The sequence below is a fragment of the Ahaetulla prasina genome, chromosome 2, assembly GCF_028640845.1.
Source record: "Ahaetulla prasina isolate Xishuangbanna chromosome 2, ASM2864084v1, whole genome shotgun sequence".
Lineage (NCBI taxonomy): Eukaryota > Metazoa > Chordata > Lepidosauria > Squamata > Colubridae > Ahaetulla > Ahaetulla prasina.
Genome location: NC_080540.1, coordinates 155,113,996 through 155,129,349, shown reverse-complemented (window position 1 = coordinate 155,129,349; position 15,354 = coordinate 155,113,996). Strand labels below are relative to the sequence as shown.

At 37.0% G+C, this 15,354-nt stretch overlaps 1 protein-coding gene across 2 annotated transcripts in view; it reads right to left on the bottom strand.

Moving 5' to 3' along the window:
- Positions 1-4,024: 4,024 nt before the first annotated feature.
- Positions 4,025-15,354, bottom strand: part of RACGAP1 (Rac GTPase activating protein 1) — a 34,348-nt gene continuing 23,018 nt past the window's right edge. For both annotated transcript variants that reach the window (XM_058168849.1, XM_058168850.1), the window contains exons 9-18: positions 14,675-14,792; positions 13,988-14,115; positions 11,961-12,125; positions 10,993-11,088; positions 10,447-10,645; positions 8,404-8,509; positions 8,099-8,231; positions 7,817-7,952; positions 6,199-6,307; positions 4,025-5,448 (exon numbers count right to left, since the gene is read on the bottom strand). In XM_058168849.1, the coding sequence (XP_058024832.1) occupies positions 5,373-5,448; positions 6,199-6,307; positions 7,817-7,952; positions 8,099-8,231; positions 8,404-8,509; positions 10,447-10,645; positions 10,993-11,088; positions 11,961-12,125; positions 13,988-14,115; positions 14,675-14,792 (1,266 nt within the window). In that variant the 3' untranslated portion in view covers positions 4,025-5,372. The remainder of the gene's footprint in view (positions 5,449-6,198; positions 6,308-7,816; positions 7,953-8,098; positions 8,232-8,403; positions 8,510-10,446; positions 10,646-10,992; positions 11,089-11,960; positions 12,126-13,987; positions 14,116-14,674; positions 14,793-15,354) is intronic.

Sequence of the window (15,354 nt, the reverse complement as noted above, 5' to 3'; positions counted from 1 at the left end):
TGAAAAAAATAATCTACATTTCCATTAAAGAAAAGGAGCAGAACAGGAATTATAAAAATTATTTTAAGGAACAGTATCAACAATAGCATTACAATCAGTATACAGGCCTATACAATAGACAGAGGGAAGTGATTGGCTAGGGAAAGGGCTGAACAATTAAATGACAAGAGAATCGAGCAAGTCCAGAAAAATGCAGAGCAGAATTACATTTCTATATCTTATGTTCGTCAAAAATGCTAGCGAACGCACACCCACATTTTTCAAACGCGCTAAAAGAAATAATGGTGTTAGGGGATGAAATACTGGACATTTCAAAACAGCTAATTCTGTAAACTGTTTGGTATGCAGTGGTTCATTCAGACCCAGATATACAGTGAAAATCTACAACCCTCAATATTATAGAGGAAAAATGGCTTGTCATGTAGAAGGAACCACAAAAGCTCCTTGAGGCATCTACTTCCAATGCATAGCTTTTCAAAAATGTTTCTGCATGCAGACTGGTTACCAATCAACACTACATCAGTAGGATTTCTCTCACTGCCTGAAATAGACATATGTTTGGTAGAAAACACTAATCTGAGATTAGAAGGCTGCGCTGGCCTTTTAGGTTCAATTACATAAAGTAGCTGAAGGGCTTTGGTCACTTTCTGGTAAGTGGGTGCCCCTTGCCTAGTTGCCTAAAATGTTAATCCCAATAATCCAGCACATTTACAAAAGAGATCACAGCCAGTATATTGAGCTTTTGTAGAAACATGAATGTTCCTTGCTAGAGCGAGGTTAGTAGCAGATAACATAGTAGTTATTATGGAACAATTCTGTTTCTTCTAATTTCATATAAGTCTGTATTCTCTTTTGTGTAAGTCAAGCTTGTAAGTCCTCTCTTTCACATTTTTAATAAAGCCATAGTCTTATTTACCAATCATGATTGAATGTGTTAGGTATTCTCGGATACCCTTGAAAATTGCATGTAACAGGTGCAAAAGATTCTAACTAGTCTTGTTTGTGTGCCCAACTTTGATAACTTCATGCTAGGTTTTTATATAAATTCTTTAACGTATACTAGTACAATCCAAGATACATCTTCAGAAATGAGTACCAGACATGCTTTCCAAAAGCAAAATAGGCATGAATAAATAGAGTTGGGGAGGGGTGTGGGAGGGATTTTAAGTGCCCTGATTCTGAAGGGAGAAAACTTTTGCCAAATAAAATCTTAACAGGACTTCCTGTGCTGCTATTTTTACCTTCACACAACTGAGGAAATCACAAGGTTGTTGGCTATGCCTGACTTTATTTTATCCTACAAGACTCAATCAATAATGTGGAAATAGAAGGAACGTTAGGGGGAAACTGACAATGTAATACTGGACTTCTTGATTTTAGGGGAAATGAAAGCTGGCGTAAGATCAACATATATCGTTTTTTTTAAAGATAATGCTAATAAAATAAGTGCTATGACAGGTAGGATTTCATGGCAGAGGATGGGAGGGGGGCACTCGAAAGCAAGAATTCCTAAAATAAGGAGTTACTGAGAAATAAGATATTAAAGTATAATTAAAACAATTCCAGTGGGGTCGGGAAGGAAGAAAGAAAAAATCAATATGGCTGCACACACACACACACACACACACAAGCAATAATTTGGACCAAAAAAAGAGACGTAGGCATAGGAAAATAAGCCCAGTTCATTTCCTTAATAAGTACTTATAGATGTCCTTAAACTTAAAGTCAGGAAAGCTAAACCTTAGAATGAAGTTGCCAAAGGAGGTTAAGAATCATAAAAAGCACATGAACAGAATAAAGGGTAGGATTCAAACTTGGTATTCCATAGTCAGGGAATACTTGTTTATTTGAATTTCCAGATCACATCCATTTTAGAATGTTGGTGGTCTGGCCATATCACAATAATTAACATCGAGCAATTCTAATGAACTAATTTTATCAATTTTTAAAGAACTAGATAATCTTCCTAATATATCATGGGAGTGCTGTACATAACAACTTATCTTGATGTTAGTACACACCTGAGCAGACTACCATATAATACAGCATTCTAATTAGAAAGCTAGCTGAATGTGGGATGAATGCCAATAACTAGTAGGTACATTGATAGCTCAAAAATTTCATGCATGGAGTGAGATATTGAATAGATGCTAACATTCAGTCCTATTCTTCAAAATGTATATTAGCAGCTTAGATGCAAAGATATAGGGAATGTTTATTGAATTTTGTTAACACAAAATCAGCTAAAAACAAAAATTAAAATACTATTGTTCAGTTAGTGGATCAAATATTATATCATATTACTATAATATCATAGAATAAAATTTAACATAAATACAAACTTTATTTAAGAAGCAGAAATCAAATCTACCAGTACAGGTGAAATGTGCTCTGGAAATAATATGTAAAAAACATTCTTGGAGTGTAGTAGTACTAATAAAGTACTACAATTCTTAACCTAAGGATATATCAGAGCAATATTCCCTCAGGAAGACTTCTAAAATTGCTGACTACATTATCACTGGAAAATCCATTTATACTTTTATTGGTTTTATAATGTTTAGTAAAGATATGCACTGACTTCCAAATCACATTTCTACAAATCTTTTCTATTAAAAGAATTCCTCTCGAAAGTTGCTGAAGCTGCAACCTCTGAAATGTGCTTTGATGCCCCTGTGATGGTTGTATTCCCAACTTGAATACACTTTCATCATTCTCTCCCAACCTTGAAAATTTAAGATTAAGTGCAAGTAGAGGTCAAAGGGGAAATCCCCAAAATGAAGTCCAATTTACTTTCTAAGTAATGAATGAATGAATGAATGAGCCTTAGAACAAATCACTGCTACTCTTTTCAAAACCATTTTCTTGATCATGATAACCAAGACCAAGAAAATCAGACCTTGTTATCTCGTCATACCTTGAAGGCATGCAAAATCCATTATGCACATCAGCTCTATGCCAGAATGGAAGACACCATCCTGCACAATCTTCATATTAAGAAAAATCTTGACTTGGTTAGTGTCCAGAACTATATCCAAATGCTCTAGAGACACTGCAGTTCTTAACATATTCTTTTCCAGATTCACCATAAAGCTGTGCTTTTTCAAAGAAATTAAAGCTATATGTACATTGTCTAGGAACATTATATCAAAATCTCATTTAAATAAAGTAGTAGACACAGGTAACCCATTAGAGTCAATAGAACTTTCTGGATCTCCTATATACTGAGATTTTTTTTAAATTTGAATTTATATCCCGCCTTTCTCCGAAGACTCAGGGCAGCTTACATTGTGTTAAGCAATAGTCTTCATCCATTTGTATATTATATACAAAGTCAACTTTTATTGCCCTCAACAATCTGGGCCCTCATTTTACCTACCCTATAAAGGATGGAAGGCTGAGTCAACCTTCGGCCTGGTGGGACTTGAACTTGCAGTAATTGCAAGCAGCTGTGTTAATAACAGACAGACTTAGTCTGCTGAGCCACCAGAGGCTCAGCCACCAGATTTCCCAATGGGGAAATCTGAACCGGTTTACTACCGGTTCGCTGGCTGTGCATGCGCGCTGCACATACGCAGTGCACACCAAATGCAAGGCATGCGTGCACACACAGTGCAAGCCAAAAGGAGGCATGGGATAAGTAGAACAGCGTGCAGGGGTGTGTGTGAGATCAGCTGTGGCACACGATCTTTTTTTTTTTTTAACTTTTAAAAGCATTTTTTTACAACCTATTCAGCCAAATAGGTTGTAAAAATGCTTTTAAAAGTAAAAAAAAAAGAAGTTCTGACAATTGCGCGGCTCAGCTGTGATCATCAGAGCCCTTTTTTTAACCTTTTAAAAGCATTTTTTTTACAACCTATTGGGCCAAATAGGTTGAAAAAAATGCTTTTAAAAATTAAAAAAAAGAGAGGCTCTGACGATCGCGTGGCTCAGCTGTGATCGTCAGAGCGTTTTTACCTTTTAAAGGCATTTTTTAAAAGAACCGGCAAGCGGGCAACTGGGTGGGCATGGCAGGGGGGGGGAGGGGGGCAGGGATTTTTGCTACCAGTTCTTCGACTCACCCGCTGCCATCGCTACCAGATCGGCCAATTGGTCCGAATCAGGAGCATTTCACCCCTGGGTTATCCTCAAAGATAAAACCCCATGGTAATCTTTCCTCATAATTTACACAAATTTGAGAGAATGGTCCCTGACCATTTTTTCCCTCACCTGTTCAAAGTTATCTAGAACCAAGTACTGGAAATTCCTATCAAATATCTCTAAATAAATTTGGCAACAAAGTAAAGGCAAAAAAAAAGTCTCTCCTCCCCACCATCCAGATACTTGGGGAGAATTTTGAAACCCATCTCCACATTCCAATTGTACAGAGATTCCTGATAGTAACAGCATTTACCACGGCAGAAAATGCCTCAATCTGAAACATCTATAGAATGGAAGTTGTGCAATAAATTTTCTTGCACCCATTCTTTTCTTGTTTGGTAAGATTATCCAAGTTTACTAATTTCCTCGTTCTAATCTGTCATTTTATCTATGCTATTTTTGATGCTGCAAAGTAACATGCTCTTAAATAGAGAGTGGTTTTTAACATAAAACAGAAAATAATTAAAAAGCCAAAAGGACAGATTTATCCCATACATCCATCAACAGATATTACATTCAACTTCTATTTAATGACAGCTCTTTTAAGAATTCCCTTTATCAGAAAGCTTTGTAGATGTATATTCAAAAATAATTTCACATTGCTATGACTGTAATCTTAACAGTCTTCCCAATGCAAAGCACATGATTTCAACAAATGTATATAATTCATATAATCTAAGTGGGTGAAATTAGAGTTAAAGTGACAACATACTATTATCTCATTTACTCAATTAGTTTATTATCTCCTCCTTTGATATAAAAAGAAATACCTTATACAATGTGTATATGCACTAATGGACCACTGGGTTTCAATTTTTCACATGATCACATTTTGAATTTATATAGTTTCAAGTAGATACCCTTTGTAATGGATCAGCACTTATTTTATCCAGAGCTTGTGAAATGAAGAAAACCATTAGTTTTTCAAACTACATTCCTTTCCAGTGATGGCAGCTTCCCAGCTAGAGACATATTTTCAAAAACAAGCAAGCAAATTTGCAAATTCCCTACTTACACACTGAGTGGATTATGCCAGTTATACTCTACAATAAATGTGATATGACTAGAATCTTAGACTGAATAAAATTCAACTAAATTTAAAAAAAGCAAAAAAGCAGATATATATTACTGAAACTATTACACATTGTTGTTAGGAAGTGAAGGAACAATTTGAGATTTTATTGCTGGTCTTTATAATTGCACTAAGCAGATAATCAGAATACCAGGATATTTCATTTCAGCATTGGGGAAGCAAAAAAGTTTCCTTGCCGTCCAAGAGTTGTCGCAGACTTGCTTTTGCTTCCAAATCTAGGAAATAAGTAGAAAGATTCATCATGAGCAGTTTTCAGTATGCAATAGTGGCCAATATCTGTATGTTTTAGCATTTGCTTGATAGAAAAATAACCTTTTACTCTTGAAATGTACCTCTCTACATCTTTCATTAATAACTGATCCATATTTCCACTTTCCTCGACATACAAAAAAATATACAACTCAACTTCCCTGAAACTAATGCAAATAACCTTCCCCTTGGCTTCCAAGCAGTTGTACAGCAGAGACAGTTGGGCTATTCTGTGTTGTATTTATAGAACACATTCAGGAAAAATCACAACCCCACAAAAGTCCATGTAAGGAGTCTGCAATTCAGAAGTAAACTGATAAAATAGCCTTATATTTCAAATTAAAAACTGCAACCATTTGAGCTGAATTTTTTCTTCGGAAGTATTCGCAAATAGTGTGTTGCTCATTTGGAGTATTTTTCCATCTGGATATGTATCAATTATTCCTCACATTCTCTTCTATCTCAAAGTCTCACCAATTTTCATTCCCCAGTACTCCAAATCATATGTTTAGAATCAGAATTCCCTCCCCCCAAATTTTTCTCTGATATCACCCACTAATTGGTGATCAGCTATTAGACAAACTCAATTTATAGCTCCAAAACACTAAGGAAGGATAGAAAAAAACATTTTTTTGCTAATTTATTCTGGTCTGTGACCTCAATAAGGATTTGACTTGATATTTTGCTAATTAGGCCAAATAAATAATTAAACTTACTTGGGAGTGGTTTTGCTAAATGTAGATTTGACTTTCTGAGACAGTGAGCTGCTTGAAGAAGTTTTTACCAATTGCTGTTCTGGAGTAGTGAGTGGTCCCAACATGCTCACTATGTGATAAGAACAATTACAGTTAATATTCTTAAGCTACAATGTTTCAAATAGCTTCAGCATTATTATTAGAAAAGTGATGAAAAATCTTAATGAGAATGGCTTACTTTCTGGCTCTCAAATAATACGACAATTAATCTGAATCTAATTCTCGCCAGGTTTTCAACCTTTGCTCAAAAAATAAGCTAAAGTACAAGTAACTCAAGTCATACTATTGTCCTGCAATTTTTTTTGCAAGCAAAATCCCCGAATACTGAAACCCAATTTTTGTAGACTGAAGTAGCAGACACAGAAAATGGGTAGATAAGCTCCATATGCTGAGGACTACATACTACAGGAGCAGAGACTAAGATAGTATGTGAAAGGAAACAATTAGAGGTTTTTCACTAAGAATGGCAACCCTGTTGAATTTATTTATTTCTGCAATTTATCTATCACATCAATCTTCATAGGCCTTAGGCAGTTTACAGAGATTAAAATAACCATAAAATAAAACTACATTTTGAAATTTCAGCAAAATTATAACATCAAATAAGAAAAATTACAAATCCACATACATTCACATTCAATGTGCTTGTGTGTGTGTGTGTGTGTGTATGCATTTGTACCTGTAGCTCTCCAATCAGCACCCATAAGTCTTCCAGAAAAGCCAAGTTTCTACTGATTTCTATAACACATGTGGGGCGATTCTTGTGTCAAACGACAAGTTGTCCACAGGAGGGGAACTGCCACTAAGAAAGTCCAATGCTGAGTTCCCTCTTGCCACCTATGTACTGATAGGTGGGACCTCTTAATAAACATACTCTAGCTATCAGGATGGAATGGGCAGAGACTATGTGGAATCAGTCCCTTAAATATCAGAACGTGAGCCAAACAGGGAAACTTTAAAGATATCAACCAGCACCTAGAATTGCACTTGGAAATACACTGACAGCTCCCACAGCGTTGAAATGTGGCAGTACAGAGATTGGTCTGTGAACATGTAGACGGTTGCATTCTGGACCAGTTGAAGTTTCTGGATAGACTTTGTGGGTAGTCCAAGTAGAACCAATTACAATAATCTGATTGGGAGGTGACAGTGACATGAGTGATCTTTCTCAGTCCTGTTCCATACAAAGGTGCAAATGGTGTACCAGTTGAAGGGTCCCCTGATCACAGCTTCTCCCTACTAATGTAGTAGGAATGGTGAGAATGGGAGGAACTTTTGTGTTGTGAATCTGCTCTTTCTGGGGAACAGATTCCCATCAAACGTTACAGACGTTTTCAAATTAACAGTTACTCCGACTTGTTTGGCTTCCCCAACCAGACTGTGGCTGTCTCTGGACACTTGGACAGAACTTCTACAACATCTCTCACTGGATCTAGTTTAAAGGTATACTGATGACATAATTGGGTATCATCACACTCATATTCACATTTTGGTGTGAAAAAGCAACACCACTGTTCACATTATCAAGTTTCAATTAGCACGTGTTGGATCATAGCGAATAATTCAAAGGCATAATTACCTTTAATATCAGGTGTGCAGGGTGTGGAGTAAGCATTGGCATTTTCAATGATGTGAGCTGGCTCAATATTTTCCTGTTCTACCATGATAAGCTGGCTCCAGTAACCCACAGGCAAAGTGAGCAACCGTTCCACAACCTACAAATTCACATTGACATATAAAGAATTTTTTTTCTTTCATTGACTCTTTCAAATCAGTGCTAAACATTTACAAACACAGGCTTCATTCTCAATCATTTGAAATATTGAACATTTCCATTCTGTTATGCACACTTGTGACCTACCCTAGGTTGCCTTTTTGTGTCCTGGAGTAGTGTCATGGGATCAGGTTCTGGGATAGCATGGCCAACAATGGTAGGCCCAAAGACTCTAGCCAGGTTGGAAATATCCATTCTGGTATCTGGACTTTGAGCCACTCTAGAGAAAAGACAGACATCTAGGAGCATTTGTGCAAAAAGGAACAATAAATTTTGTCTAAAGGAACTATTCCTTTCATTGTCACCCCAATCCCACAAGATGAACAGAATTATAGTATAAGAAACTTTTTTTTAATCACCTCTTCAAGAATTTGTAACACAACTGAACTTACCTCTGCAGGTGAATCATGAGGAATGCCAGCGTTTCCCTATTAGCCTGTGGTAGCTCTCCAATAGTTTGATGCATGGCTGCTACACTGTTGTCCTCATCTATAATTTCTTTACATGGAAACATAAAAAAAGGAATTTCTATGATCTGTTCCAACTTATTACAATGGATAAAATAATGAATTTTCTGCAGGTACTTTAATTATAACTGCTTAGGTTTCTAAGTCTTTGGTCTCCATGTTAGGGAGACGGAATTAATTTAAAATGGCAACATATTAGGCCTCTCCTAACATATAGGTATGTTCATATATCATACTAACCTATTGTTTGCTTAATTATTATTATCGGAATAAACTGCAATTGGCTGGATTCAAACAACCATTAAATGAATCCCAAAGAAATCACTCTGTGATGTGTGATGCACAGCTCAAGTTTTAGTAAAACATTTAGCAGGGAAGGAGGGAGGGAAGAGAGAGGAACAGTAAACTGTTAAACAACAATGATATAAGTCTCCAAATCTGGGGCAAGAAAAAAGTCTTCGATCAAAATCCATGGGAGACACAGTGTCTCCCTCTAATCTATATTTGTAAATTGTGTTGGGGAGCTAAAGAAGACTAGTCTGTAGTTTGGAAGATTACATAGCATTTTACCTCCAAGGTGTTTTCCCAACCAAATAATTTCTATGTCTTTCTATCAATAACGTATTAACATTGATTCCTGCGTGGCCTGCACTGGCTGCTGGTAGCCTTCTGGGTGCACTTCAAGGTGTTAGTGACCACCTTTAAAGCGCTCCATGGCTTAGGACCGGGATATTTACGAAACCGCCTTCTGCCACCTATAGCCTCCCAACGTCCTGTGCGCTCCCACAGAGTGGGCCTTCTCAGGGTGCCGTCGACCAAACAATGTCGGTTGGCGGCCCCCAGGGGGAGAGCCTTCTCTGTGGCAGCACCGGCCCTTTGGAACGAGTTGCCTCTAGGTTTACGCCAACTTCCCGACCTCCGGACCTTCAAGCGGGAATTGAAGATGTTACTATTTCATTGGGCGGGACTAGCCTAAGTATATTTTAATGTGTATTTTAACTGTATTTTAAGGGGTTTTAGTTGATGGCCTTGTTAATATTTGTTTTAAAATTCTTTTAAATTTGCTATTTATTTGTTGTATTTTAAGATGGCTGTACACCGCCCCGAGTCCTTCGGGAGAAGGGCGGTATAAAAGTTTAATTATAAATAAATAAATAAAATTGCTTTCTATGAAAATAAACATTGTTGAAATAAAGAATTGAGCTACTGAAATTTTAAAAAATAAGTATTATGTTGAGTAATAGAAAAAAATAAGAAAGGGACTTCTAATGCAGTGGTCTCCAACCTTTACACCTTGGTGGCCAGGCCCAGTGTGAGGGTGAATGGCAGGCACACATGTACAGCTTTGTGTGTGAGCGCCCTCTGCTCGCATAAGTGGAGCTTCGCATGCGCACTTGCCTGCTGCTTGTGCAAATGGAGCTGCGCGCATGTGCTTGCCCATCGCTAGTGTGGCCCAGTTTGTAACAGGCCGTAGCCCAGTAGTGAGCCACAGCGTGGGAGTTGGAGACCCCGGTTCTAATGCATAATTGTACTCTTTTAGTCTTCGCCTCTTTTGATCCATTAACAAAAACAGAAACTGATTTTCAAACAGCGTGGAAAGTAAAAAATAGAATGAAGTCAATATATAGGAATTCAAAGGAAGTTTTTGCAAATAAGTGCTAAATCACAGCACTTAGCATTTTTGGGGAAAAGTCTATACATCTATACTAAAGGGATATTGTACTATAAATCTAGTCATTTTTTGTCAATTCAACCCACCTCAAGGGGTTATTGTTGTGGGGAAAAGAGAGTACATGTTGGATATACTTGCTGCATTGAGCTATTTGTAAAAATAATAAATGCAGGATACAAATATTTTTATTATCATGGATAAAAACATATTAAAAGGATAAGAGCCAGCATTTTAGCTTGCCCAGTGAAGAAAAATATATTCAACATTTATACTCAAATGTGTTATATTACTAATACCTGCTGCTTCCATAAAGTCCTTATTGAGACGGAAAGTAAGAAGAGGCTCCTTAAGATTGCGGAGAAAATCTTTAAGAAGGCCACATATAGCATGGATATCTTCCACTCTGCTAAGTAGGGGTACTGTTTTCCCTCTAAGGAATTTCTCCTTCAAATCTTTCACTGTGCGGTCACAGCCAGAAATTCGGTAGAGGCCCGTCTGTTGAAACAAAGATTTTTAAAGCACGATCCCAAACTTGTTTCTCTGAAATCCCTCCAGCTTTAATGTAACATGCTAGCGTTCCACAATCACTACCCCAGTAATTCTAAAAGTAGCTTCTTCTTGGTGGATATAGAACATGGGTTTCAAACTCGCCATGTCAAATTGCCATCACGTGATGTATCACAATGTTTTTTCCCTTTGGAGTGGGTGTAGCCTGCACATGACGCATGACCCATGGGCCTCCAGTTTGAGACCCCTGATATAGAAGGTCTTAGCAGAAAGCATATATATTTTCTGCATTCCAAATAATTCCATAAGATTTATACCTTTTAAGTTTAGTTTACCTCATTCAAGCCTCGTCTCTCAATCTCATTTACACAGTGAACTAAAATGGAGGGGATCATTGGACTCGTCAGAGGTACAAAATCCCCCAGAACTCCCTAAAGAGAAAGGAACAAGTATGGGAAATGGGAAATAACAAGAGTTTGTCTTGTCGGTTTTTAATATATAATTTGACAGTAAAACTAGTAAGAATCACTTAGGAAATACATCATGTAAGTGCATAGTAAGAAAACAAGAGACAAGGAACTCATTTAACTTGTGTGACCAAGTGCCAGATTTTACAGCTTAAATGTTAAGACTCTATCCATCAACTAAATCAATGTACCATAGCGCTATTACGAAAAGAAAAAACATGGCATGAAATGTTCAGTAACTCAATACAAGAGATACAAGAATAAAAATTTAACATATTTCTGAGCACTGTAATATGTTAATAGTACAACAATGACAGTAACAGTGTGAGGTTTTTTAGCATATGTTACATATTACTTCTTCACTGCTTAGATTATATTTGAAACATTACATGCTTGTGAAAAAACTTAGACATGAGCAATAAATATTAAGATATAAGTAAACAGGTTCCTTTCCAAAATATCAGTTTCTTTTTTTCTTCTGTCCTCCTCTTATTTTGCATTTCTAGTTACCAATGTGCATTAAAAACACATCGCAAGAAAGCTTTTACACATACACACTGCACTTATATTAAAACTCCGGTCTCTTTCTTTTCTTTCTTATCAGCATCTAGAATCTAAAGAGCTTCTTTAAATTCTAGCATAAGAAGAGTTGGTAGCTGTATCAACAGTAGCTTTATTTAACAGAAAATAACTTGAAACATTGCTGCTGCTTATAGAAAAAACATTTTCACAGCAAACTAACAGTCTTTCACCTATTTAAATCTTCAATACTATTATTATTTTTGAGGTCCTATATACAATCATCAGGCACTAAGGTATTTTATTTAGAAGCGTACCTGTCCAATTTTGACAGGGGTTCCTGCTACGGTAGGGGTACAGGGCAGGGGGCAGCGATCTCGACATTCTGGATGTGTAACTACCCGACAGTCTCTGCATTTCAGGGACATTTTTCCAAACTTTATCCGCTTCCCGCATGGAACACATGACTCAGGTTTAATAACCTAGAGAGAATATGTGTAAACTAATTTGATTGAGAATAAGCAATGAAATATTCTGAATTCAATAAACAGGCACAGACAACTAGCCACTAAGATACATTCATGTGAAGTCATTACTGTATACATATTTATTTTATTTAAATTATCTATCTGTACCAGTTGAATGTCTAGCTGGAGGAAGGTGTCTGGGTCTCTACAAAGGTCACGTAGTTTTCTTTTAAGGGAAGGCAGATGCCCTCACAAGACCAAGAACAAGTAGGCAGAAAAGGGGGAAATGGCAGAATGCATCTGTAAAGTGGTGTATACATGACTTAGGTATAAAGCATTTTAAAAAGAGAGAAAGGGAAAGTGGAGAAAGGGGGCAGGGATACATTTCAGATGCTGCAAGACATGCTGCTGGAGAGCACATCAACTGGTTTATGGACAGCTCAGCAGAGGAATGACCTGGCCTGCCAAGTTTACAGATGCCAATTCTAGGACAAGGAAGAAAACCAGAAGAAAAAGCAGTTTTTTAAGCAGTTTGTGAGTGTGTGGAAAGACCAGGAAGGTGGACTGTGTTGTATACAGTGAGGTTCAGATGCTGGATATAGACATTCGTGAGTTAAAGGCAACCAGGAGAAAACAGATACACATTCCAGTGTCCGTAACTGATATAAGAAGAACTTACAATAAATCATAAGCAGAAAGAAACATAAGGGTGAGAAAAATTAAGTAAGTCAAGACTTGATTTCCCCCTCCCCGAAAATAAGACATCCCCTGATAATAAGCCCAATTGGGCTTTTGAGTGCATGTGTTAAAATAAGGCTCCCCCTGAAAATAAGCCCTCCCCGAAAATATTTAAACGCAGAGCTGGAAATCAGGTAAGACGGCAAGAGCCCCATCTTACTCCATGTGCCCCAAAATAAATAAGACCTCCCCAAAAATAAGGCCATTTCAGGATTCAGAAAAATATAAGACAGGGTCTTATTTTCGGGGAAACACGGTATAATTATTGTTCTATTCTTTACATACATAGCAAAACATATTGGTTTTGTAAATAATTTTACTTGTATATATGAGTACATCATGTTGCTTCTTTAAAGTAAGTATTGTAGTATCCAAAATACAAGCCCTAATTTGTTTAATTATTGTGTGTGTGTGTGTGTGTGTGTGTGTGTGCGCGCGTAGGTGTGTATCACTTCATCCTGACCCACCTTCTGAAACACAAATTTAATCATAACTAATTCTGAACTGTTAAAATCCCAGTTATGAGTAACAAAAGCAAATTGTAGCAGCCACAGTACTGCTCTTTTAACCAGCTTCTTATTCAGCAAGATTGCTATATTACATTACCTAGGCATTTGTGGTATTTGGCAGCTAGGAACAATACTATGGCAGGATCATTATTTAAACTCTATGCAAAATGTAAACCTGATTGCTTTTCAACTATATTTTCATATGTAATCTGATTAACAAATGAAATGAAATGAATAAAAATGAAATGAAAATAGGGCATGAGTTTACAGCTGTATGGTTAAACATTTGGAAAAAGTGGTTTCCTTCCAACCTTTGACTTCTTGCAAAAAAATATATATGTGCAAATGTCTCCCTTAACATGGCTTTCTGGGCAAGCCTTTACAAAGAAAGATAAGGTTCTATGTCAAATTTGATGTATTATGAAGTCATTAAACAAATTTGCACTGTGTCAGGAACAGTGTCTATTATAGCAACTGCCATGTTTCATTCTCTTTTTTCAGAACATAACCTCAGCTGACAATCAGAGAATGAATATGACTGACTACAAAAAGTCAGTTGACTAGTATCTTAGACCCAAAATAATATGAACTTTGAATTGGGCCTAGAATTGAGAGGCCTCTTTCACTCACCGTTTTGGACACAAATTCGTGTTGTCTCGTCCCAGTGCTTCCAGGAGTGCTAGATCCATCTGTTTCAGATTTGTTTCCAACCTTCCTGCTTCCCAGGCTTGAGTCACTGTTCCAAGGCTGTAGGATGGCTTGGGTGGAAAAAAAGACAATTTGAACAATCAGGTTTTGATACAGAATTAAACTGACAGCAGGTACTCCCAATTTAAACTAATAAATCTACTCTAACCTGTGTTGTTAGCCTGATAAAGCTATTTCTCTCTTTTCTCAATTCTATTACAATAGGTAATACTTCACTTTTGAGGGGGGGGAGCAAATAGTTACTTTTACATCCTTTCCTCAGCACAAGAGCTCAAGCTTAAAGGATATTTTAAACCTTCTTAAAGAACTGGTGCGTGGGATGGATTTAACAGAATGAATACATTTTACACTGGCAGGTTTCTTCTTTTCCTGTTATATAAAATCCAATGAAGGAAAAGATTGAAAATTAAAAATATGTAGTGTTACACATGGAAAGAAAATATGGTCCTACATGATTGATAACAAATTTCAACTGTAATTCAAGATGACCACTGTCAGAAACCCCTTGCTTTCATTTCTATCAGCATCTGCATTGTTACTGGCAAACACAGATTAAAAACTGTGACAAAGAAGAAATCATAATAGTCTAAATTTCATAGACACATTTACCTGCCTTTCTTTGGTTTCCAACATAGTAAGGTATAGTCTCAATAGTGGCAACTGCTTCAATTGGGCCGCCATCATTAGGTACTGTGAGAGTTGTTTTTGCAACTATGGATTCATTTCCCTGAAATAAAATATTTGCAAGAAGCATGTAGGAAACATAAGGAAGAAGCTCTCTCTTTCAGAATATTTAAGACCTGTATGTTTTAATAGTGCCATCTGGACATCTACACAGCATCCTATGCAGCAAAATTTAAAACTCTGGTTTCAAATGAGAAAAGAGAAATTTCCACATGATACCAATAAATCCCATATTCCCCAACAGATTCCTTACAGTTGTATACTCGATACATTGTATAGTCCAGACCACAGACCCCAAAATTCCTAGTCACCATAATTAAAACCTGAAAGCATATCTAGGAATAGCTATCATCACATCAGGAAACATCAGGAACCTGAGAGAACACTAACTTATAACTTTAAGGGCAGTTTGGTGCAGTGGTTAAGGCGCTAAGCCTAGAATTTGGGAGATTGTGAGTTCTAGTCTCACCTTAGGCACAAAGGCCAATGGGTGACCTTTGGCCAGTCACTTTCTCAAAGCCCTAGGAATGAAGCAAGTGTAAATCAATTCTGAAAAACCCTGCCAAGAAAACTGTAGGGACTAGTGGTCCAGGTTTTCTCCAAGA